The sequence below is a fragment of the Rhineura floridana genome, chromosome 2, assembly GCF_030035675.1.
Source record: "Rhineura floridana isolate rRhiFlo1 chromosome 2, rRhiFlo1.hap2, whole genome shotgun sequence".
Lineage (NCBI taxonomy): Eukaryota > Metazoa > Chordata > Lepidosauria > Squamata > Rhineuridae > Rhineura > Rhineura floridana.
In genome coordinates this window covers 1,903,552-1,929,495 of record NC_084481.1, presented here as the reverse complement: position 1 = coordinate 1,929,495, position 25,944 = coordinate 1,903,552, and the positions used below count along the sequence as shown (strand labels likewise).

Sequence of the window (25,944 nt, the reverse complement as noted above, 5' to 3'; positions counted from 1 at the left end):
TAGTAAATTACCTAAGGGACAAATTAGAAGGAAGCAATATCACAGTCCTCTTCTTTTTCATTTGGCTTGAAATCCTAATGAGTAATTGTGCCACTTACTAGAAAAATTAAAAGGAAACATTTGGAAAAATCCTTCAACATCAGTATCGTCAATGTTCAAAATATATCAAAAAGTGTTCCCAGTACACTTGAAATACATTACAAAGTGTTCCCAGCAAGTTGATTTCAAATTAGAAATTGTTTTTAAAAAAGGTATTTTATTTGTATAATTCCTGACAGAATATTTCTAAAACACAGATGAAAATAAAATACATTGTGAGAAAACATTTTCTTCCTATACAACTGGCAAAGGAAATGAATGTCCTGATCTGATTTTGTTTAAACGTTTAATTCAAATTAGAGTCCTAAAGCTGAGATTGTGTGGCCCCTGGGAGTGTACCCCAGGGGTCATAGGGTACACTGAGGCTCCTCTCCATAATTGGGGAGATTGAACGTCGGAAGCCCACATTCCACTGCTATGGAAACATCCAACACTTTTTTGAACTCTAACGTTGGTAAGGGCCAAAAAGGGGAACCAGCTTAGGAACTGGAGTAAATCTCTCCCTCTGATTCCCCTCCTGTTGTTCCCAGTGGGATGAAAAGAGCTAATTTATAAAAATAGCTGGTAAAAGGACAGGAGTGCTGGATTGCTGCTCCACCCTCATTTCTTTCCTGCCACCAAGAGCCCTGGAGGACTTTGGAGAAGATGGTTCAACCACCTTCAGTCCCACCTCGGTGGGACTGAAGTCTAAAAATAACTCTGTTGGAATAGCCGCAATAACTTTTTAATGTTGCATTTAGGATTATAATTTGAAATTTTAATGAGTTTATTTTGAATGTATAAACATGCATAAGACTGGCTTTTGTCTAATTTATTTTAAAAGACAGTAATTCTTGGTATTTTCTAAAATTGGCTGACAAGCCACTTTGAATTATTTTGATAGCTGCTAGAGCAGCCTTTCCCAACCAGTGTGACTCCAGATGTTGTTGGACCACAACTCCCATCAGCCTCAGCAAGCATTGCCAATGGTCAGGAAAGATGGGACTTGTGGTCCAACAACATCTGGAGGCACACTGGTTGGGAAAGGCTGTGCTAGAGAATAAATAATGATAGCATCATTGTGTTATAATAGACAGTTATTTCCTACTTAAACGACAATTATTCATTTAAAAGTTGTCATTATTATAAGATAATATTAATGAGATAATATAAATTGATACTACTCTTAATTATTATTAGCCTCATCCACAAACCCGTTAAATCGCAGCATTGGTCTGAAGCCTTAAGGAGCAACCCTAACCCGGATGGAAGCAGGGCTGCAGAGTCACCACCTCATCCGAGGCCCTGCCCCTCACACCTGCCAGGATGGAAAGACAGCAGTTATTTGCTGTGATAGTTCCAGGCTGCCACAGCAGAGGGCCCTGGACCAGCTTAGGAACCAGTGCATCCTTGATCGGCCCAGTTCTTCTCTAGCTCAATTTCAGGGCTTACAGTACACTGACTATTGCCAGTGAGGATACCGCTGGCAGTGGTTTCTACCTGCCTGTGGTTTTGGTGGGCACATCAGGATACTCTGTGCTAGCAGAGCCATCAATAGAGTGAGACCTAATACCCTCATGCCAGCTCTGCTGCAGTGGAGGGCATTAGGCTTGCTTTGATTACAGCCTCATTTAGTTTAAGTAGGACTAAATTTTTTCAGGTTCACATACTCCAGATTAACTCATTGCAAATTGGGTTTTAAACAGCAAAACAGCTGTATTTTCTATAAAAGCGAAATTAGCATCTAAATAAATTCTAGAGAAAATTTAAAATTGCCTCTTTTTCAGCACTGTATTGAAAACTCCTCTCATTATCATACTTATTATTTAACTACAAACTTCAAAAAAGTATTAAAAAGGGCCTGGCAGAATTCTTTTAAATAGATAAATGAAGTTAACCAAAATAATTTATTTCCTACTAAATAAAATCATATTTAAATTAAGTAAACATTTTCATTTTGTAACTCCCCAGCCTTTATAGAATCCTTTACCCAGTGCTCAGACACAATTTTAAACTTCCTTTTGAACATTCTTCTCACAGTCTTTATCTCCTTCAGATCAGCACGATCTCCGCTGATTACATGGGACACACCCTCCTCAAGCTGTGAGACTACTTTTGCTCCATGAAAGCGAAGTATCAGCGCTTTAGTTAACAGTTTTGTTTGTTTAATCTTAGCACCTGAATTGCTCAGTTCATCAGAAAGGGCCAGGTAAATGGTGTACTGCCTAAACATACTTAATGGAGAGCTTTCCCATGAATAACGTGCTTCTATGTCAGCAATCACATCCCGAGAGATCTCCTCCTGAAAGTTATTCATTCTTGAGAACACCTCCTTTAGTTGGTCAATATCAGTATCACCTGTGTAGCTATCACCATAGCAGTCATATTCACAAGCAAAATGGTGCTTTGTTTCTGGAGACATGTGAATCATGAAAGCAGGCTGCCAAGGCACAAATGTTCTGGTTTGAAAGCACTGTACAAGCCACTCCGCTCTCACAACATCATGCTTGTTGGAAGAAATAATATTTTTCACTCTGACATTTTCAATTCCTGCAATCACACAATAGGTTTCCGGACCAGGATTTTGTACTATGCTGCCACCGTATTCTGCTATTTTACTTTCCAACTCATATTTTGAAGAGTTTCGTGTCCCTGTCATAACACAAAACTCAACATTTTCAAATATACTGGAAATTTGGTTTACATTAGAAAGATCAGGAGCTTTAAAACAATCCATTAGACCAATTTTTTTAATCTTGGGCACAGTTTTACGTTTCTTATCTTGTGGCTCATCATCACCTATATCAAGGTGCTTAGTTGCTAGCTTTCCAGAAGCTTTGCCTCTGAGCTGCTCTAGAATGTCAAGAGTCATGCAGTCATGCCATTCTTTATCTTCTCTTATCCTCTCAATACGAGGGAAACGTAATGTATAATCAGTTTTGTACATATCACTACTCACAATCTCAGCTGCTTTAATCTGAACAATGACTGAATTACAAGGTTCAATATAGACTTCAGGCTTCTCAGTTCCACACAAAATATTAAAAGGAGGATTTCTTTTATGATAAGGTTTCCAGTATTTGGCCAATTTCAAGCCAAGGTCATAAAGCTCTTTCATAGTGTAACCAGAACCAACACGACAAATAGTGTGGAACACAGATGGTTTTTCACCAGGTAGAGGAGTCTCAGCAACCGCACATAAAAAATGTGACATCATACCACCACGATGCCCTTTCCCCCAGTAGCCTCCAACAATTAAAAGGTCTAGCTCATCCATCAGCCCACTGACATACTCTGGTTTGATCTTGAACCATCCTTCCCCACGTTTGTCTGGCTTGTAAGTTGACATAGGATCTTTTACCACAATTCCTTCTTCCCTGTGATCTATTGCTTCATTCAGAGCATCTATTACTTCTTTCCGACTGTTAGCTTGATTTTTAGGAACAATCTGCAAACGACCTGCTATTGGTGTAAAACTGTTATTTAGCATCTCATATCTATTGCTTAACATCTCATGACCCAACTTTTGGTCATTAATCATTAGAACATCAAACACACAGAAGCATGTCTGTAATTCTGAATCATCTGTCATCTTTTTGATGTCAAATTTGCTTCCCTTCTGTACATAGGTCTCTGTGGTTGGATTGTAGGCCATCATTTCACCATCCAGAATGCAGTTTTGAATATTATTTTTAAATACATTATGAACAAATGGAGTCAATGAACCTTCAAGTGGTGAAGCTCCAAACTGCTGAGTATAATCATATCCATTTCGGGAAAAATACTTGTAAACATCTCCATCTTTGTGCATCTGCATTCGCTCACCATCTAATTTGGTTTCTATGTAGAAACTCTGATTGTTCATTTGTTTTTCAATTTGTTGTATGTTGGCAATAGCAGCAAGCATTGGTTTAAAGGCAGAAAATAACGTAATAGAAACATCACTGAGAAATACAGAAGGATTGTGTAACTGTCTACAAACATTCTCCAAATCAGTCGTAACACTGTGCAATTCTACAGCATCAGGATGGAAGAGAGAAAGTAAGGTTTGCTGGCTGACACCAAGTTTCAAATCTTTTATTATCATCCTGATCAACCATTTCTGTTCAAGTGCTGAACTCTGAGTTATTAACTGAAGAAGACTCTTTTTGACCAGATCCTTCCTTTTAGCAGCGTTGTTATTAGAAACTGAATCTAAAAGATCATTCACTTGTTGTATGGTCAGTTGACCTTTCCTGAGGCATCTTTGTTTCAACACAAAATAGGCAATCACAGCAAAATCTCCAGCATTCCCCCGTGAGCCAGTAGGTGTTCGATAATTTAACAGCTGTAAAGCATCTTTGCCATCTTTGGGAAGATTTAACAGTTCAATATACAACTTAGCAAGCAGAGTTTCTTTGATTCCATAAGCCATCCTCTCTCGTTCTAACTGTGGAAGAATAAGCCTCATTGCAGGATAAAAAGAGTCTGTCACATCTTTCTCATTTTTATGAAGTGCATCATGAAATTTCCTCCAGGAATCTAAAAACTCCTTGAACCACTTGGTTTTCTCTGATCGGGATTTGCATTTTTGTATTCGTTCTAATGTTGAACAGAGATCTTCAAAAGGAACTTGTGATGCCACAGTAAGCTGGGAAGGAGAACTGGAAACAGGGACAGAAGACATCTTGATTCTTTTTCACTACAAAAAAAGAAAAGAAAAATACATGGATTTTGTTTTCAAATGTTAAGACTCTCCCTATTTATTAACACTTTTTCTTTGAATGAGTTATATGGCTCCACATTTAAAATGAATTAAAAATTCCTTTTTATTTTTCTGCTATAGTGAGGTAGAAGCTTAACCTTACTATTTGGACTAGTTGTGCTGCAGTGAACCATATGCAGTCTGATCCTAGGCAGAAGTAAGTCTTCCAGAGTTTAAAGGAATTTTGTCCCAAATCAGCATACATAGGGTTGCATTCTTAGGCTGCAATCTTAATCATGTCTACTCAGAAGGAAGTCTATTGAATTCGATTGAGCTTATTCCCAGGTAAGCAAATATACACCATCTCAAGTGAGATTCAAAGGCAAAGCAGAATGTCACTTGAAACACTTAGCAAGGAAACTTTAGGCTAGAACCCTAGAACATTCACCTTGGAATAAGTTTCACTGTGCTCAGTGGGGCTTACTTCTGAGTACATCTTCTTCTTCATCATAATCATTTATTACCCACCCTTCACCCAAGGTTTTAAAATATGACATTAACAACAGTTTGGTATAATATTTATAATAAAGTATTTCAACATAGATTTCCCCTAAGTTAAAATAAGAAAACAGTATCAAGTTTTGTTCCTAAACAATTTGATGATTTCCCCCCCCACATCATCACAATCTTCCAAAACCTTCAGAATTTTGAAATTCCATACACAGTTAAGGGCAGTTCTTAAGGATGACTCATAGACTTGCTCCAGGAAAAAAAAAGATTAGTTGTTTGGTAACTTCAAGCACTGCATACAAATTCATTACATACTAGCAACTAGCATAAGACAGATACTGTACCAATTAAATATCACCATCATCATCATCAATTACTTGCCCTTCAGCCAAAGGTCCCAGGGTGGGTTACAACAATTTAAAAATACAATATTAAAATCAATTAAAAAACCACCTAAAATCCCAAAATAGGGTGAGTCCCAAAATATGTCTCAGGTATCAAAAGGCCAGGGTAAAGAGGTGTGTCTTCAGCATTTGCCTAAAACTGTACAGCAAAGTTGCCAGACAAACCTCAGTGGGGAGTTCCACAACTCAGGGGCTGCCACAGAGACCGCCCTCTCCCAGGCCAGCCCCCAAGCTTCCCTCTGCTGATCTCAATGCCCAAGAGGGACTGCAGTGAAGGAGGAGGTCTTTCCGGTATTTGGGACCTAAGTAGTTTTGGGCTTTAAACCCTAGTGTGAGCACCTTGACTTATGCCCAGAAACAAACTGGCAACCGATGCAGCTGTTTTAAAACAGGAATTATATGAGATCTAAAAGGGAACCCTAGCCAGTAATCCGGCTGTTGCATTTTGGGCCAGTTGAAGTTTCCAAGTTGTCTTCAAGGGCAGCCTCACATAGAGCTCATCAGAATAATGCAATGGAGTACTGTAGCCAAGTCATCTCTGTCCAAAAGGGGCTGAAGCTGGTGGACCAGCCGAAGCTGGAAAAGGGCACTCCTAGCCACCTGAGCCTCCAGTGACAGAGTTGGCTCCAGGAGTACCCCCAAGTCGCAGACCTGCTCCCTCTAGGGGAGTGCAAACCCATCCAGGCCATCTCCCCACCTCCCAGACGTGAGAACTCGGGACACAAAACACCTCTGTCTTTTCAGGATTCAGTCTCAATTTATTGGCCCACATCCAGCCCATCGCCACCTCCAAGCACTGTCAATCAATTATGTGCAAGTAGGGACAGAGGACTAACTACTATGGAAAAAATGTACAGGGTTAGCAGGGAGATCTCCTAGTTTCCAAGTACCTGGTAGTTTACACAGAAAAAAGCTCCATAACCCCCCCCCAACAATCAGAAATCCTGAGATCCACTCATCATACATACTCCTTGCACATGGAGCCATCACTGCTCACTCGCATGCCTGCCCTCTCCCTTTGGGTACAACAGTGGTGGTCATTAGAGTCCCATACTTGTCAAGTGGTAGCCATAAAGTAACAATTCACACACAAGAAGAAGCAATCAGCAGACTCGGAATAAACCGAAGGTTTGTAATTGCTCAAAAATCTTCTTCTAAAAAAGTGGAACCTCTAAAACAATCCCATAAGGATTCAATTGCTCAGAACGGGGACCAGCTGAGAGGAAGAGCAAGAGGGGAGTCCTAAGCGATGAAGCGCCAAGCCAAGGTAACAGCAGAGTTAAGAAGCTGAGCCAGAACATGGTACGTACTACCTATTTAAAAGTAATTAAAATTAATAAGGGTATAGCAAAGGTGCTATGTCAGTCAAGTTTATTTGCCAGGCCATAGGCCAACACAATTAAGAACATAAAACAAACATATTAAAATTTTACAATTAAAACAGCATTAAAATAGAATCACTTTAAAACCGTTAAAACATAGAAGTATGTGTATACATTTATAACCAAAAGATCTCTAAGATCCAAGAACATTGTAATGTTTAGCCCTCAACTTTTGGGCAACAAAAGCAAAATGTGCCACCTTATTTGTGACTTGAGGGTCTTTATCTGCAAGAAGAAAGGAGATAATTTGATCTATATCTTTGGAACCTAAGGTACTGATCAGGGGATCCAAATAGATGGATCTTGGTTGGATATAGAGTGGGCAATCTAAGAGATAATGTGGGAGATCTTCCACCTTTCCTAGCAAGCAGATGCACTGTCTTTATTCTCGCGGAAGTTGAAGGTAACGGCCAGAGATGAGGGCAGTGGGCATAGTCTGGAATCTGAGGGCTGTAAAAGCATGTCTTAAATGTACAGAATGGAGATATGACAAGTAATCAGCCCTTGAGTGGTCAAGTTTATAGAGACTATACCACCTTGAAAATTTGGAATTAAGGATGGCTAGCCTCTCGATCCATATAGTGTTGAGCGATCTGTGCACTTACTTTACTCTTATTCAATAAAAGAGGGGACTTAGATGTAAAATGGTATTGCTGTAGAATGTTCAGGGATCTCTGCTTCCAGGATTTCCAGGTGCTATGTGCTAGGATTTACATTCTGTAACAACCTACAGCTCAGGAGCCATGGGTGATAAGCCTGTAGAAACTTAAGTTTGCACTCAACTCTAGCAGAGTAGCCTTGAGGGACTTCAGTACAACAGAACCAGAAATAGTTCTACTATAGTTAGCTAGTGGGAAAGTTAGTTTAAGATCTTAGCTTTTAGCTCAAGCTCAGTGTAGGCTTTAGTATTAGGTTAAAAGGGCGGCATATAAGCCAAGGCAAAATTTTCAGTTTTCAGTTGATTAAAACCAGTCAGAAACTAGTTTGTTTTTGATACAAATCCACAGGGAAATCAGTCCCTTGCATTCCCTTAAGAACTTCAACTACCTACACCCACCCCTTAACCCCTCCTTAGTTACCATACATTATCCATTCCTGACCAAAAACATTCCCATTTGTGGGGTCTAAACTGACCTAAATCCCCTTTCAAATTTCTACTCACTGGAGTCAGATAAACTCAGTACTTGAACCACACCTGGTGATATTTATGGCAATTTGCCTGCCTGATACAAAGGTTGGGGATGTCACATGTTTAACTATCCTGGTAGATAATGCTGTGGAGGAATCAGTGGTGGTAATACATTTTGGCACTAATGATATGGGGAAATGTAGTTGAATGGATCTCGGCTGGTAAAATAAAAAAGGCAGAGCAGCTTTTTAACGACTTGCTGGGGAAAAGTTGATAGGAGCCTAGGAGCATCCAGTTTGGAACATATCATCCATAAAGGATGAAAGTGCAAATGGTTATGACTGCTGAAACAGAGGAAAGGTCAGAGGCACACAATAGCAATTCAGAGAAGTCAAAGAATGATAGGATAAAACATAGGTGCCAAAGACAGTTGGAGAGAGACACAATTATAGATGTTTATACTCTAATGCTAAAATGCTCTAAACAGAAACAGGCAAACTGGAGTGTTTGCTTTTTAAAAAAGAGCATATCTAGACAGATAGATATAATACTAGCATATTCCAGCAGGCTATGTGAGAGAGATGAGAAGCAGCACTCATTCAATTAACTCTGCTGAAAGACCAGCTTCACTGAGTGCCTTTTACGCAGCTTCTATTCTACCTGGTCATTATAAAAACAACTGAAGGAAGTCACAAGCCTTTTAAAGTTTTGTTAACAGTGCCCACAAGCATATAGAGATCAACTAGCTGACATTTTGTGTTATAACTTTCAAAAAGCTTTTCATAAAGTACCTTACCAAGGACTCCTGAATAACCTTAGCAGACATGGGAGATATAAGGATAGGTCCTTTTACAGTTCACCAATCACTGAGAAACAGGAAGCAAAGAGTAGGAATAAATGGACAGTTCTCCCGATGGAAGAATGTAGAAAGTGGAATCCTTCAAGGAGAGAGGTATTGGGGTCTGTATTTTTTAATTTGTGCATAAATGACCTACAGTTAATGGTGAACTGTGATGCAGCCAAGTTTGCTGATGATATCAAATTGTTCATGGTGGTTAGAACAAAAAGGGATTGCAAGGAGATCCAAAAGGATCTCTTCAAACCGGGGGAATGGCTAATATTTGTTTCAGACGTCTTCTAAAGTAGATGTGGGGGAAAAAAGATCTTTGGATCAGAGCAGACAGCCTGATAATGATGTAAACTCACTATGTGGCAGCTGTAAAACAGGCAAATCTAATATTATGGATCATTAGGAAAGGGTTTTAAAATAAAACTATCAATATCATAATGTCTGTTATGCAAATCTATGGTGATACCACACTTGGAATACCGTGTACAGTTCTGGTTGTCTCACCTCAAAAAAGGATGTTGTAGAGCTGGAAAATATTCAGAAAGGGGTAGCTAAAATGATCAAGGTGCTGGAACAACTCCCCTGTAAGGAAAAATTACATTTGGGGCTTTTTAGTTTAGAAAAAAGATGAGTGAGCAGGGGTGGATGGGCATGATAGCTGTGTATAAAATTATATAAGGTGTGGAGAAAGTGCACAGAGAAAAGTTTTTCTCTCTCTTGCATAATACTAGAATGCGGGGCCATCCAATGAAGATGAAGTGGGGAGACTTCTGTTGCACTCATGTCCTGCATGAGTGCTTCCCATAGGCATTTGGTTGGCCACTGATAGAATAGACGCTGGATTTGATGAGCTTTTGGTCTGATCCAGCAGCATGGCTGGAAAAGGAGGAAGAGACACATATGTATAAAAATGGTAGAAAGAACCATCTCATTGTCTGGATAGGTCACACTACTGAGCAGTTTTAATATTTATTTTTAAAGTTTAAATGCGGGAGCTACTCAAAGACATCAGTGGAAAAATCAGATATGTTAATATAGCTGGGATTGGGCACTCGTTTGTCTAAATCACCTCCACATCCTCCTCCTCCTAGTGCAGAATCTACAGAACGCTTTTCAGCATACGGAAGTATTGTTGCATGCAAGAGCTTCGCGCTCCACATTCGCCTTCCCTTCCCACCTTGACGGACTAGCGCAGCGCCAAGGCAGACCTTCCGCCCCCTCAAGGTGAACAGTTCAGCGGTTTCCACGGACACAAAGCCGCGCTCTCACCGCGCGGGAACAGACAGGAAAAGCGGGCCGCTCCCTGCTCCGCTCCGCTCGTTCTCCTGCGCGCGGGCGAGAATCTCGTCTACTCGTCAAGCTCCTCCTACCGCGGGAGTTTGGTATTGTGGAGCTTCCTGGCAGGCTTGCTCGAGATCTCATTGTCCTTCAAGCTTTGTCCCGGAAGCATTTGCCCGCGCCGTTTATGCGGTTTCCCGGAAGTGGTGAGTATGTGAAGAGTTCTCGGCCTGGGAGGGAGCAGGGAAGGGGAGACAGTCTGTCCCACCCAGGGGAGCGATGAGCTCGGCGTGCTGGGGCTCCGTCGGACCGAGTGGGGCGCTGGAGGCTGAGGTAGGAGAGCCTGGGAGAGGCCTGGGTCAGGCCTAGGTCTTTCTTCTCCCCGCTTTGCCCCGCCTGTTCGCCCCGCGGGGCGGGTATCTCTTCCGCGACTTCGTTCCTCGGAGCTGCTCTCGGGGACCCGGTGGGTCGCATGGCGGCAATATTTCCTCCCCTTTCGCCTGCGCCAGTACCGAGAAGGCGCTCCTTTTCCTATAGCAACAGACGGTGATGTGTGCTTACGTTGAACATAAGAAGAGCCTGCTGGATCAGGCCAGTGGCCCATCTAGTCCAGCATCCTGTTCTCACAGTGGCCAACCAGGTGCCTGGGGGAAGCCCGCAAGCAGGACCCGAGTGCAAGAACACTCTCCCCTCCTGAGGCTTCCAGCAACTGGTTTTCAGAAGCATGCTGCCTCTGACTAGGGTGGCACAGCACAGCCATCACGGCTAGTAGCCATTGATAGCCCTGTCCTCCATGAATTTGTCTAATCTTTTAAAGCCATCCAAGCTGGTGGCCATCACTGCGTCTTGTGGGAGCAAATTCCATAGTTTAACTATGCGCTGAGTAAAGAAGTAAGAACATAAGAAGAGCCTGCTGGATCTGGCCAGTGGCCCATCTAGTCCAGCATCCTGTTCTCACAGTGGCCAACCAGGTGCCTGGGGGAAGCCCGCAAGCAGGACCCGAGTGCAAGAACACTCTCCCCTCCTGAGGCTTCCGGCAACTGGTTTTCAGAAGCATGCTGCCTCTGACTAGGGTGGCAGAGCACAGCCATCATGGCTAGTAGCCATTGATAGCCCTGTCCTCCATGAATTTGTCTAATCTTTTAAAGCCATCCAAGCTGGTGGCCATTACTTTGCGCGGAGGGGGTTCCAGGTGCCGCAGGAAGGTCTCCTTGTCTCTGCAAGCTGCCTCCGTGTTTTCATGAGTGAGTCTCTGGGGCGCCTTTTGTTTCAACACCCCCGCCCGTCCCCCGCCTGGTTCTGTGGAGTGTAGGCACTTGCCACATCCCACGCAAAATACTAGCGTGCTTTGATGCCGGCGTAGCCCGGTGTTGCCTATTCTGACGGACAGCAACTCGAGGGCACCAGACTTTCGAGCCCTGCTACCTAAGATCGTTCTACAGTTGTGTTATTTCGCTCTGAGTAATTTTACTTGGAAATAAATTCCAAGGAGTTTAGTACTGAGACTTTTTTTTATCTCAAGTAGGAAAGATACTCCAAGTTCACATTTATTTCAGTGAGATATGCTTACAATATGCTTACAATGGTAGACTTTCTTCTGAGTATTATTGCTTAATATTGCTGTGTGTTTTTATTTGCTGTGTTTTTTTTAATAAGCCTGTGTGTTTTTACTTGGAAGTCCTAATGCTTCAAAGTAACTATGTATATGGCCTCAAGTCTATAAGGCACCATGGTAATAGCAGGAAGATGACACTTCAGAAGCTGTGGAGAAAATCATAATGGAAATCCAAGAAACCTGTCTGGGTGTTTCTTAAGTTTAAAAATATAATCATATCATTAGAGTTTTTATGTAATAGCTTACAACTTGCTTGTGAAAGATTAACATCACCCTGGGAAGATCACTGGGAACTTCACTCTAGGATGCATAGTGGAGTTTGTGAGTGTTGCTGTGTCTGAACATTTCAGCCTGTCATTAAAGAAACAAATATTTTCTGGAAATGAATAAGACAAATTTCTGGTACAAGATGTTCATCAAAACTATAATCTAATTAAAGTTTTTTTAATTGAGATAACCTTTGACAGATTTACCATAGCCATTAATATAATCCCATTCCTGTTTTTTGAGGTTAGCATCCATGATAGTGAAGAAATACAGACTTTAATAAACTTTTTGTGACTTTGAACACCATCTTTACTCCTTCGAGTGCTCTATGTCCTGTTTCTGGATATGAAAACCTAACTGTACAGTATCCATGGAGGATAGATAGTACAGATGGCTCCTTCTTTGCAAGCTTTTAAGCAGGCATTAGTCTATTTCAGATGACTTTTATGTAAAATATGCTGTTGTCCTATGGGTTTTAACTAGCTATAAGCTTTTGAAGGCTTAGCAGGTTTTAAATGATATTTTGCTGGTTAAATTAGTTTTTATGATTCTTGGTTTTATTTGCTAGTATTGTATACTTTTTAATGTCTTGGTGTTTTGTGTCTTAATAGTGTATGGAAGCAGCCTTGTGAAGGTAATTACCCTAAAATTCGGCCAGATAGGCGGCTTAGAAATAAAATTTTATTTTTATTATTATTATTAAAAGAAGGGTAGCCAACATGGGGTCCTCCAGATGTTGAGGGACTCGTACTCCCATTATCCCTGGCCATTGTCCATGCTGACTGGGGCGGATGGAAGTTATAGTCCAGCAACATCTGGAAGGCACCATGTTGGCTACTCCTGCCTGATTTTTTAAAATAAATAAAATACCATATTTTCTGATTACTTTCAGTTCCATTCTTAATTTTTAACAGTGTCTAGAATCCTCATACAAGGATTTTCCCCATTCTCTCCTTTCCCCTACACATCTGAAAAGCCCCTCTGAGATTCTCTTGCACAATATGGGATAGAGCTCATGGGCTGCAGGGAAGAAGTTGATGTGAAAATGTTCCTTTCTTTAACTTCCTTAAGTTAACTTACCTTAGGATCCAAGCCATTGTTTGTTATGTTCTTGCTGTTGCAGGGCACTGATGTGACATTTTCAGTTGGCCTTCTACCAAAACCCTTGGGTGGGTTGTAGTGAATGTGCTGCTGCACCTGTGTGGTATATTGTCACCTGATCTGTGAAACCATTGGGTTTCACTGTATCACAGTGGTGTGACGGGCCAGTTATGGCAGCAGCTGTTAGCATAGTGGCCTCGGCCCACTCTAATCTAATGTAGTAAGACAGCAAAAAAGCTTCTGTTCTTAATGCATCATTTTAATGAAGATTAAAAATACAATCAAAAGCCACAGTTTGGGGAAAATAAGTTGTACTTGGTATCTCTTCCTGAATCTGATCCAAATTCTCCTAGAAGATTTTAGAATATATATGACTACTGCTCATTGCTCTTTTCTTCTATAAAAATAACATACATCTGCAGGACGCCCTCTCTTGCAGAGACTAGTGATCGATTGGGTATAGAAGGCATAAGTCCATCTTTTAGATATCCTAGTCCCAAGTTGTATAGGGTTTTGTACACCAGTACCAGCACCTTGAACCAGCACAGTAGCTAGTTGGTAGTCACTGTGGCATAACATGATGACAATAGTCTGCCCCAGGCAGCAGTTGAGCTGCCACGTTTTGTGCTAGCTGCAGCTTCCAGGGCAATTTCAAGGGCAGCCCCACATAGATCACATTCAGTAATCCAGTCTGCAGGTTACCAGCACATGGATGACAGTGGTCAGGTGGTACTCCTAGCCACTGAGGTCACCTGGGCCTCTAGCAACAGATATGAATCCAGGACCATCCTCAGACTATGAACCTGCTCCTTCAGTGGAGGTATGACACCACCTAAAGCATACAGTTGGCCAGTTACCTGGACTCAGGAACCACCCACTCACAGGGCCTCTGTCTTGCCAGGATTCAGACTCAGTTTGTTGTCTGAGCCCACCACCAATTCTAAGCACTAGTCCAGAGCTTGGATAGTTTATCCTGATTCAGATGTTACAGAGAAATAGAACTGGGTATCAGTATACTGATGACACCTTGCCCCAAGTCTCTTAATGACCACTCCGAATTGTTTCCTATAGATGTTAAATAGCATTGGGAAAAGATCATGCCTTACAATATTCCATAGCACAACTGCCAGGGGACCAAAAAACAATCACCCAATGCTATTTTATGAAACTGACCCTGAGATAGGATTGGAACCACTATGTAATAGCGTCTCTCTTATTCATCTCGCCAAGTTGGCTCAGGAGGATACCATGGTCAGTGGTAATAAAAACTGCCAAGAGATCAAATCAGAATATCAGGGTCGCATATACCCTGTCCTTCCAATGAAGGTCATCCATCATAGTGACCAAGGTCAATTCAGTCCCATAGTCAGGCCTGAACCCAGATAGGAATGAGTCAAGATAATCTTTGTCATCCAAGAGTACCTGCAATTTTTGTGCAACAATCCTCTTGAACACCTTCCCTCCAAAGGGGTATTTGTGACTAGGCGGTAATTGTCACAAACCAATGGCCCAGGATGAGCTTTTTCAGGGTTGGCCAGACTAATGCCCCTTTCAAGATGGCTGGGACCACCTCCTTCCACAAGGATGTATTGACCACACCTGGATCCACCCAGTCATACCCCCTTGTCAAGCTTCAATCAACCAAAAGGGGCAAGAAAATACATTGGCTCCATCATTGCAAGCACCCTGTTCACATCAGCATGCCTCATCAGCTGAAGCATCCATGATGCTAGTATAGATGTTGGGCTAGACACTTCACTGGAGACTACAGTGAATGTAGATATGGTGTCAAGATTGCTATAGATGCAAGCATCTTTATCCTTAAAGTGGCTTGCAAACAAGTCACAGTAGAGGAGCTCGGTTGTGTGGAGTAGATGTTAACAAGCTCGGGACAATACAAGAAAGCTCCACTGGACAGCTACATGAAGATGCAATGGAGGCAGAGAAGTGGGCCTTCTTTATCACCACACAGTGGGCGTGATTATGCTGTTTCATTCATGCTTGGTTAGTTTCACAGCTTGTCTTTCACCATTTGCTCTTTAGCTGTCATATGGCCAGTTCCATCACCCTTAGTTCCCTGGTATACCAAGGTGCTCAGGGGTGCCCTTGGGGGCAACCATATCAAGAGTCCAGTATATTTCAGCATTCCACAGCGAGATAAGGACTCATCAGTGTCACCTGCTGTCTCCACTGGAACCCCCCACCAAGCATTCAGAAATCCATTGGATGCCATTAATCTTCAGGGGTGAACTATGTGTTCACTGCCCCTGCAGGGAAAGATTGGAGCTATAAATCCAGACTTCACCTGGAAGTGCTCTGACCAGGACAACAGGATGACATCCATCTCCCTATCATCTTCACACCACCCCTCTCACCATCTCTAGGAAAAAGCAAATTGAGGGTATGTCCTGCCCTGTGTGGTTCTGGTGAGGCCATGAACTCCTGAGCTAGAGGCAGCCTCAGGATCGATGTTGAAAGATCCAACATGATGTGTGAGACTGCCTCTGCCAGCTCAGTCAGAGAAGCTGCTGGACAGCAGGGTGGATGGTACACCAGCTGCAACCCTAGTGTACTGTCTCCTTGGCCAAGGTGCAGGCACTCATAGCCAGCTCTAAGGCAAAAGGGTTTCCCAGAGATAGAGATGGAAGTCCTATGGACCACAGCAGCTCCTACCATGTCCCTGCAGCTTGTGGTGATATCTAGATGGGCATAGCTGGATGAGATCAACTCCTCCCAGCTCACCCACCCAAGTTGCATGCCAGATCGGGACCTTTATCCACATTCAAATCATGGATGAGTGAGGTCTTGTGTAGTCCCAGATTGATACATAATAACAGCACATACAACCTGCTGGGCACAGCAGATGAACATCCAGGAATCTAGCCGTGGGAGCAAGGAAGAAGGTGTAAATTGCCTCGACCTTGCCTTCCATGGTGATTTACTGCCACCCTATGACCATATTTCCCCCTACCCATGATCACTGAAATTCAGGTGGCATCACCCATATCCCTTCTTCCCCAGACAGATCTTCCCAAACATAAATTGTTTTACAGATTTTTAAAAAACACATTTTACAGATAGAATTGGTGGGAAGGCCTTCAGGTCTGATGGCCCAACAAGTAATGTGTTCCAAAGCCCACTGAAACCCAGAAGCACTTCATTGACTAGGAAAGCAAAAATTGCAAACATCTCCTTTGGGTGTTTTTTTGTAAACCACTTTGAGGCTTTATTTCAATCAAGTGTTATATAACTTTTGTTAAATAACAAACAAAATAAATCTGTGACAAGGGATTGCAAGGGAGTTGAGGGTTCTTCACCCCATTTGTTCCTGAGGATTGCCTGTCCCTCACACCTGCTTTTGGGGGCATAAGGACTGAAGCAGTGGTGGTTGATAGATGCTAATTGATAGCAATTAATAATTATATTTGGAAATACAATTTCAGCAGCTGCACAAATTTTCCTACTTTTGCTGTTAAGCTTTCTGTGGGAGATTCTTCTTGTAGTAGACCATCTCCCCACTTTATAGTAGTGTCACTTTTCCTGAAGAAATGCTAATACCAGCGATTATGCACTGTGTTCTAGGGCTTCCTCTCCCTAATAATACTTCAGTTGTTGCTTTTAAGTAGTTAGGTTCCAGCATTCAATCACTTACCAGAAGGAGGAAGAACTGGAGATGAGGGAACTCAGTGGACCCCCAAAATACAGAATGAAGCCTTGTCCTTACTACGTTTTTTCCAGCATATGTCATGTACACACAACCTGCATTTTCTGCATGAGGAATACCTGAAATCTATCAATTAGATGAGAGATAAATTTCCCTGTTTGAACAAAAGAGTATGCAGGTAGAAATCCTGTAAATCAGTAATTGCAAACATCTCCTTTGCATGGATCTCTCATATTCTTGTCTCTCTTGCAAACCATTGTTAGATTTATTTATTTATTTAACAAAATTTATACACCACTTGATTGTAATAAAAACCTCAAAGTGCTTTACAAAAAAGACATTAAAATTATCAATGATGGTTAAAAGCAGGTGTTTAAAGACATTCAAAAACTAATTAAAATTGACAATAAACTATAAACAGATTAAAGCCCATGTAACCTCTCCATTCAGATGATTATCTACCAATCCTCTCCCACCTCTCTGTCAGACGCCCAATACATTATCAGTAGAGAATACTGTTAATTTCTTGCAACATCATTTGCTGATTAACTATTTTAAATTAGATTTGCTGGATGTTAGAATTTGACCTTGACTTTTAATGTTTTGGCTATGGGGGGGTAGGTGGGCTGGTAAGGGGTAAAGAAGGGAAGATGGAGGCAAGTAAAGGTATGCAGAAAGCAAGGGGACAGATGAATAAAAATCAGTGGCTTAGGTCCAGAGGTGCCCTTCCATCAGTGGAAAGCACACTGTTTTAGCTGAAGAAAATTGCCCAAGAAAAGTATACTAAATTCCAGATATGTTCTTATATTAGTGCAAGTCTTTGCAAAACTGTTTATACAAGTTGGTTTGCTATTTTTACTTTGGATTACATATCTTTATCTGTTTAAATCTGAAATAACTGCACATGTTCGAAGCAGGCCCTGAATGGGTGGGAAGCATGCCGTTCTATTTTGCAAAGCAAATTATGTTTTGGGGAACTGCATGCACGCTAGCCATTAGGGATTCCTTTGCAACGCAGAACGCATCTAAAACAATGTGGGTCATCCTGCATCTCTGCAACATACCACATGTGTAAATGCACCACAGTCTGGTCTGGATTATCTTTTGCATTATGTGATGTATTTCCATACTATCTGCATGCCTTTTGTATCGCAGAAAGTACAGGTAATTGTTTTCATTCGTAAAGGTTTTTTTTTTTAAAGCTTGTTTATTTTCTTTTTCAGGCTTCATATGGACTAAACATTCATTGACTACTATAATGGAAAAATCATGGATGTTTTGGACTTTTATTGAAAAGTGGCTGCTTGCACTGGTGTCGTGGTCCTGGGGTCTCTGCCGCATCTCTCTCTTACCCTTGATAGTAACTTTTCATTTGTATGGAGGCATGATATTGCCTCTGTTGATATTTATATCTATCGCAGGTATATTATATAAATTCCAGGATGTGTTGCTTTATTTCCCAGAGCAACCTGCTTCATCACGACTCTATGTTCCCATGCCTACTGGCATCCCACATGAAAATATCTTTATCAAAACCAAAGATGGTGTGTTGCTGAATCTAATTCTTCTCAGATTCACAGGAGACAATTCCTCATATTCACCTACTATCATTTACTTTCATGGGAATGCAGGAAACATTGGTCACAGACTACCAAATGCTTTGTTGATGTTGGTGAACCTGAAAGTCAACTTACTGCTGGTTGACTATAGAGGCTATGGAAAAAGTGAAGGAGAAGCGAGTGAAGATGGCATCTATTTAGATTCTGAAGCCGTGTTAGACTATGTGATGACTAGATCTGATCTGGATAAGACAAAGATTTTTCTCTTTGGCCGTTCCTTGGGGGGAGCCGTTGCTGTTCACCTCGCATCTGAGAATTCCCATAGGATTTCTGCAATCATGGTGGAGAACACCTTCCTTAGCATCCCACATATGGCCAGCACTCTGTTTTCTTTTTTTCCAATGAGGTACCTTCCTTTGTGGTGCTATAAAAACAAGTTCCTGTCTTATAGAAAAATATCGCAGTGCAGAATGCCTTCGCTTTTCATCTCTGGGCTAGCTGACCAGTTGATTCCTCCAGTAATGATGAAGCAGCTTTATGAGCTTTCCCCTGCTCGGACTAAAAGATTGGCAATATTTCCAGATGGAACTCATAATGACACTTGGCAGTGCCAAGGCTACTTCACTGCACTTGAACAGTTCATCAAAGAAGTGGCAAAGAGTTATTCCCCTGAAGAAATGGCAAAAATGTCATCTAATGTAACAATAATATAACTAATTCCAACGTGTCTTTCTGATACAACTGCATTGTACCTGAATTTGTGGAAGGTGATAAAGAATGACCATTTTTAAAATGTGTACTCTGTCTTGTACTTATCTAAAGAGCAAAATTAAATATGGAAAAATCTATTATGATCCAGATAGTTTTTACACTCAAAACTGTAAATGAATTATAAGGTTTTTATATATATCAAAGTGAATCTTAATGCCCATTTCTTAGATTAAGACACATGAATAAACTTGTTGGTAAATTTGAAGTTATGCTGAGGAGATAAAATGTATCTGTCACTTCCCCTTTCCTCTGCAGCCCCCTCCTCCACATATTCCCAAGATCTGCTCCAGAGCAGATTTTGGGGGCTGGTGCTGGGAGAAGAGAAGCTGGAAGTCCTGTTGTACAAGCAGATTTCTGTTGCCCAAATAGGCAGACATTGTTGGTTTTAAGAGATCAGAGCTGTTATGTGTAGTGAATGTCTCAGCTCTATAGGTAAACATGGCTGGCAACACTGGACGGTGTTCAGTACTAGTCATACTCAGAAGACCCACTGAGGTTTATAGACATGACTATGTTAGGTTCATTAATTTCAGTGGGTGTACTCTGGATAAGTTGAATACAACCTATATTCTGCAGCTAGAGCTTTCACATGCATGATCAACCCCTGAATTCTGTTGTTATGACTAAGATCTCATAGCGTGCTTAATATTATCAATAGCACTAACCCGACTCCTTTGGGAGGAAGGGCAGGATAGGAATTAATTAAATAAAATAATCGAAGTATACACTATTCAATACAGCATGCCACATACATGGCTTATTACATCCTCATTCCACATTAAAGACAAATGGGAAAATATGTGTTTAAAGTTGGTATTCTCATCCAATCACAAAGATAGGCTGACTTGTGGGCAGGTTGCTATGTTTGCTATCCTTGTACTGGAAGATTCACTCTTCCTAAACTCTTACGCTTTGTGCCTCTTATGACTGTTCCCCTAGAAGCCCCGAGTGGAAAATGCATTTGCCTAACAGTCTAGCTGGAATACTGAAATAGCAAGATACCCGTTGAGAAGTTGGATTGCAGGGAAAGTTAGTTTTAATCTACTCTCTTACTTTTACTTCTATTTTTCCCATGTAATCCTCTTAACTATTTCAACATTTTTAGTTCAAAAGCTTTTTCTAAGGGGAATATTTGTTTATTTCTTTGCAGGTTTGTGTAAAGGTAGGACTTTTGTTTCTGTTAAATCATATAACTACCACTATCTAAACTGCTGACAGACTTCATGCAACGTGAACTGAACCAGAAATATTCTGGTTATTTCAGGTCAGAATCCTAAGGGTCCTTCTCAGGAAATAAGTCTCACCAAACTGCAGGGCTTACTCAAGTAAATGTGCTTATAATGCCAAAGTAAATGATGAAGACAAGTATTAAATAACCGGAGTTTGCTCTTGAATATACTTAACCAAATTATTTGTTTTAACAGGTGATATAGGGAGTGTTTTTCTTTTTTCTTCTCATAAATAATGTATATACTGAAAAAACAGTTTTTTTCTTTTCCAAGAAGGAGAGGGGAAAACATTCTACCAACTTAGACTGCTTCAGAATCTTACAGAACATAATTTCAGCTACTCATTTCTAAGATTAGTAAATTTTATTTTAAAAACTGGTTTTGCTTGTTTGAAGAGAGCATAAATGAAGGTATTTGCATATGCATGTATTTTACAGGAAGTGGAAAATCAATGGATAATGCATGGTGTTAGTCGTACTTGAAATCAATAGATTGAAGTTATTTAAGTGCATTGATTTCAGTAGGTCTACTCTGAGTAGGACTAATATTGAATATCTACTTGAGAATACGTTCTGTTTTTCCTCTTTATATCTTGTCTGACATAATAGTTCCCTGACATCTCCCAACATCTCATTCATCACTCTATTAACATTGGTTAAATTGCATAGAAGTGGTAAAGAATCTTTTGGAAAGGGATATATTTCAGTAACTACAACATTTGTGCTTTGCTGTCTTTTGTGGTATGCTATTCTAGCATGAGAGGGTGAGAGCCAGTGTGGTGTAGTGGTTAGAGTGTTGGACTACGACCTGGGAGACCAGGGTTCGAATCCCCACACAGCCACGAAGCTCACTGGGTGACCTTGGGCCAGTCACTGCCTCTCAGCCTCAGAGGAAGGCAATGGTAAACCCCCTCTGAATACCGCTTACCATGAAAACCCTGTTCATAGGGTCCCCATAAGTCAGGATCAACTTGAAGGCAGTCCATTTTCATTCTAGCATTATCCATTTTAGAAACACATCCTACAGCGTTTAACCTTTTTCAGAAAATAAAGTGAACCTGATACAAAACTTTCTGCCACCAGCATGTAAGGGCTTCCTATAGGATGTACTATCATACCACCCTTAGGTGCAGAAAGCATAAAGGTGAAGCAGCAGTGCAGGAATGCTACAATGTCAAGTTAATACAGATGATGAGGATCAGGATATGATTGGCATGATTATTATTTTGGAAGAGACTTTTATTAGTGTCATTTATTGTAAATGCTGCCCTGTTCTCTCTATTTTTTTGAAAAAAGGTCACATGTATTTTTTATGTGCATTTTGGCTTCGCTTGGAACTTGTCATCTTGTAGAAAAAATATAGGTAACACTATCTTTCTTACCAGAACTGAACAGTTTTGTGGGACACTAAATCAGCTGAGCCTGGAACGTCAAACTTTGCTTCTGAAGTTGATGGTATAAAGGCGTTCTGTTGAGAATGGTCTAATTTTGAATGCAAAATGTCTCTTCTGTTCCCAGTTATATCTGCCTGAAGGGATAACAGAAGTTCATGCTTTCAAGTATGTGTGCAGGACTAGACGCTGATGCTCATAAGCAATTTGTTTTTGCAATGAGTGTACAGGAACTGTACTTGAAGGAGGGTGCTCCAGGGAGTACCCTTTCAAAGGTAGAAAGCCTCTTTCCATTACCTTTGGGAGGAAGGGCAGGATATAAATTTAATAAAAAGAAAATACATTTCAATTGTCCCCCTATCCCCCTGCAAAATAGTGAATTGGAAGACCATAGTTGGGTAACTTTAATATAGCACAAGTTTACTGGGCCCAGTTGTAATGACAGATGTATTGATCTGAATTTTTTGTATATGAAAGTCAAATCAGCAAACAACATAATCTGGATTAACCTACGGGACCAACAGAAGGTCTGCTAGAGTGTGCATTGCAGCACAAGACATCAGTGAAATCCAAGTAGCATATTTAAGGGACGGTATAAGATGTCCTTTTCTTGCTCTTATTACTTGCTAAGTCCTACCTTTTGCTTTAGCAGATTCTCAAAGCTGAGACTACTGAAATTTCAGTAAAATTCAAGTAGAAAATATGTATGAGAAAATACCTTTTTTTGTTAGTGTAAGTATTTGCAAATGACACAAAACTTTGTGGAAGAACATTTGCCAAAAATTAAATCTCTGCCTGCTGCATGCAAAAGAATAAAACAGACTTGTGGGTTCAGTTTTGAATGTTGTACTTTAGATCTAAACAAAAATTAAAACTGCAGTCTTAAGCGTTTTCACTTAAAGTAAATATTGCTTAATTCAGCAAGGCTTGGTTATAAGTGAACATGTTTAAGGTCAGACTGTTGGTCCTCAAATGTTTCAAGGTGTGTGTGTATTCTACAGATTAAAAACGAAATTGTCATCTCATATTTTTAGACCTGTGCATTAAAAAGAAGCACTTACATTTTCATTCTAATGTTTTATACAATAGATGGATTTTGTTTTTACATAACTTCTATTTTTATGTACTGCCATATGCAATAAATTAATAACATCTACAATTGCAATTAACTACCTTTCCCTATGTGTGTAGTCTGCTTTTAGTATAATTATACTTCTGATTACCTGTTTTGCTGTTTCAAAACTCTACAATAAACCATCAAGTTTGTAACACTTTCCACAGTTTAGGGCTTCACAAGAAGGGAATTTGGATGCAATGGTGAAGTCATTATTAAGTCAATTTGCAGCATGTCCCTCGCAAGATCTTAATCAAAAATTGCAGTGGGCTAAATATGAATTGAATAATTTACTTTCAGCTAAAGATCTAGTTACATTAACATGTTTGTGCCAGAAATATTGGGAAAGTGAAGAGAGGCCAGGTAAGATTTTAGCATTTCACTTAAAACAGCAAAAAAGTCAGAATTATATTCCACTGATTGAGGAATAATGTAATAATGTATAGGCAATGCCAAAGGATATAAATTTAGAGTTTCAGAAATATTATTCCATATAAGATAGTGCCTTATGGACTGTGAATTGGAAATTTTCTTTTTGCAGTTGGGCCTTCTACGTTTAGATTTGCAAAAAGAGAAATTCTTGCAGGATTTTTATAGTTGAAGGAAATCAACAACAATTTATCGTATGAGGAGTGGGAAAGCTTCAGGGCCAGATAGTTTTCCTGTAGAATTGTAGAAGGCATATTTGACTCTTTTAGTGCCTGTGCTGTTTCGCCTTTAAACAGGCCTTTCAGTCCGAGACCCTGCCACTTGCAACATACTATGCTCGTATATCCTGTCATTCCCATACCTCGTAAAGATCATCCTAGGTATGCAAATTATAGGCCAATTTCTTTAATGCAGATTTAAAAGATATTAACATCAATGCCTGCTAACAGGGTTTGATAGCAACATTAGTATACCCACATCAGGTGGATATTTTTTAGCATTGATGGGGAGCAGATTATTTAATACTGGTAACAAACTTGGTTTCTTTAAATAATTTTTTAAAAAAACTGATGCAACTTCAATTCTCTTGAAATCTCCTATATTGCTGGAGGGAAATACTGAATCATCACAGAAAACTAAATCTGCAATAGTTGTTTATAAATATTTATACGAATGTTGTAAATTGAATGTGCAGGGGTTAGAGTGTTCCATTTAGCTTAATCAGTGAAAAGTTGCTTTAGCATCTATATGTAGTATTTCTTTAGATTTAAAATTGAAATTGATTCAATAAAAAAAAATATGTTCCAGGTATATTGGACTTCACAGCACCTTTATAGGAAGGAATTGGCTAGTTCAGATAGATGCTGGCAATGTAACATTGAAAGGCATATCATATGGGCCTCTCCTGTGGTGTCTGTGAGGACTAATTGATGGACAATAATGGATTTTCAAGCCCTTGTAGTAGTTAAGAAATTTAGGCCCCATTCATTTAAAGCAGTATTATGCTACCTTAAACAGTCTTGGCTTCCCCCAAAGAATCTTGGATACTGGAGTTTGTTGAAGGTGCTGAGAATTGTTAGGAGACCCTTATTCACCTCACAAAGCTAAAATTCCCAGAATGGTTTAACAATCCTTCCCTCTTCCCAGGGAACTCTGGTGACAGGAATATGTTGGTAATACTTGATGGTGTAGCAATTGCATTAAAAATCTGTTTTCATACCACACAAGAATTAATACGGAAATACAGTAGCCTTTCTCTGTATTTCATGCTGTTCAATGTAGGACTTGTCTGGTAGATTGTTTGAAGTTCTCCAGTCCAGAATGTGATGGTGGTACAGCTGTTAACTTGGGGATGTTTGCAGAAAGCCCATTCACACATTCTGTAAAACAGCAGTGGGAGGGGATATCTTGCCCAGAGCTTTGTTAGGCCTACCAAGCCTCTGTGTTTGGCCTGCAAGACCTTTCTGTGCAAATCGCGGCCACCTGCCAGTCACCTGTTGTCATGATGTTAGGTGCAGAGATCAGGGATCTCTTATATCTTAGCGCTAATCATCAAATTGCTAAGATGAGAAATAAGCCTCTGCTTGCTCTTTGATGGTTAAAGGCAGTGGGGCAGAGGCTTATCTCTGACCTCTGCACTGTGGCTTCACATTAGCATTAAGATAGGGAATTAGAGAAATGCTGCCTGATCTTTAAGAGTAAGGCAGCATTTGTACCCACACACTGGGGTGGGTGAAAATGGTGTTCTTGACTTTCAAAGATGCACTTTAACATGACTGCACCTGCCTGCCTGTGTGCTTGTTTTGTTCTTGAATGTATTCTTACAAGTATGTACAGTATCTGTTTTGTCTTTTTGCCCGGCCCACCCTTGGAATGTGGCCCTCAGAAGGTTGGGCACATTAAGTTCCAGCCCTCAGGCCAAACTAAATTCCCCATTCTAGTGCAAAAGTTACACTGGCTTCTAGTCAGTTTCTAGCCTAAGTTCAAAGTATTGAACTTTTAGGGCTTTAATAGCTTTGGTTGAGAGCTCTTGAAGAAGAGCCGCTTGTCATATGACCTGCACAGGCTCCGAATTAAGATTTAGAGGTCCTTTTTTGGATGTCACTCTATAATTACAGGCAAAGTTATCATCCGCTAGAAATGGTACCTTTTCAGTGGCTCACATTCTGTGAAATCTTCCCAAAGGAATCCCACAGTTTGTCATGCTATTGGCACTTTTAGAAGGGCATTTATGACTTTGTTTCACCAGGTCTTTTGAGTTTTGAGCTGTTAATTTTATGCTGTCTCCTGGTAGATACACTGATTGATACAGGTGATGATTTTATTAATTAATGGTGTGTTTAATAATACTAATATGCTTCAACCACTGTTAATCACCACTGGTCAAAAAGCAGCATATTACTAAAATATTATATTGGGTAAGTGAAGTGCACCTAATATTATACATCCACGAGACTGGCTGTATGCCATAGTCAGCATGGGTTTTTCACA

General features: G+C 40.5%; 2 protein-coding genes across 8 annotated transcripts in view; one reads left to right on the top strand and one right to left on the bottom strand.

The window, feature by feature from the left end:
• Positions 1–236: 236 nt before the first annotated feature.
• Positions 237–10,481, bottom strand: LIG4 (DNA ligase 4). 4 transcript variants are annotated; one of them, XM_061607569.1, is made up of 3 exons: positions 10,107–10,481; positions 9,542–9,619; positions 237–4,759 (listed from the first exon to the last, which is right to left on the bottom strand). In XM_061607569.1, exon 3 carries the CDS (start codon positions 4,742–4,744, stop codon positions 2,012–2,014), a length of 2,733 nt encoding a protein of 910 aa, XP_061463553.1. In that variant the 5' UTR covers positions 4,745–4,759; positions 9,542–9,619; positions 10,107–10,481; the 3' UTR covers positions 237–2,011. The 4 variants fall into 4 exon arrangements, with proteins under 4 accessions (XP_061463553.1, XP_061463552.1, XP_061463551.1 ...); XM_061607568.1 differs by lacking the exon at positions 9,542–9,619; XM_061607567.1 differs by lacking the exon at positions 9,542–9,619 and having other exon boundaries at positions 10,215–10,481.
• ABHD13 (abhydrolase domain containing 13) overlaps positions 10,213–25,944 on the top strand; it is a 29,692-nt gene continuing 13,960 nt past the window's right edge. Inside the window, exons 1-2 of one of the 4 annotated variants that reach the window (XM_061607571.1) lie at positions 10,379–10,521; positions 18,186–19,318. In XM_061607571.1, the coding sequence (XP_061463555.1) occupies positions 10,503–10,521; positions 18,186–19,234 (1,068 nt within the window). In that variant the 5' untranslated portion in view covers positions 10,379–10,502 and the 3' untranslated portion in view covers positions 19,235–19,318. The other 3 variants (XM_061607572.1, XM_061607574.1, XM_061607575.1) reach the window with 3 other exon arrangements.

Excerpts from the sequence above, each read along its gene's own strand:
- LIG4 (XM_061607569.1), bottom strand. The coding sequence starts at position 4,744 with ATGTCTTCTGTCCCTGTTTCCAGTTCTCCTTCCCAGCTTACTGTGGCA.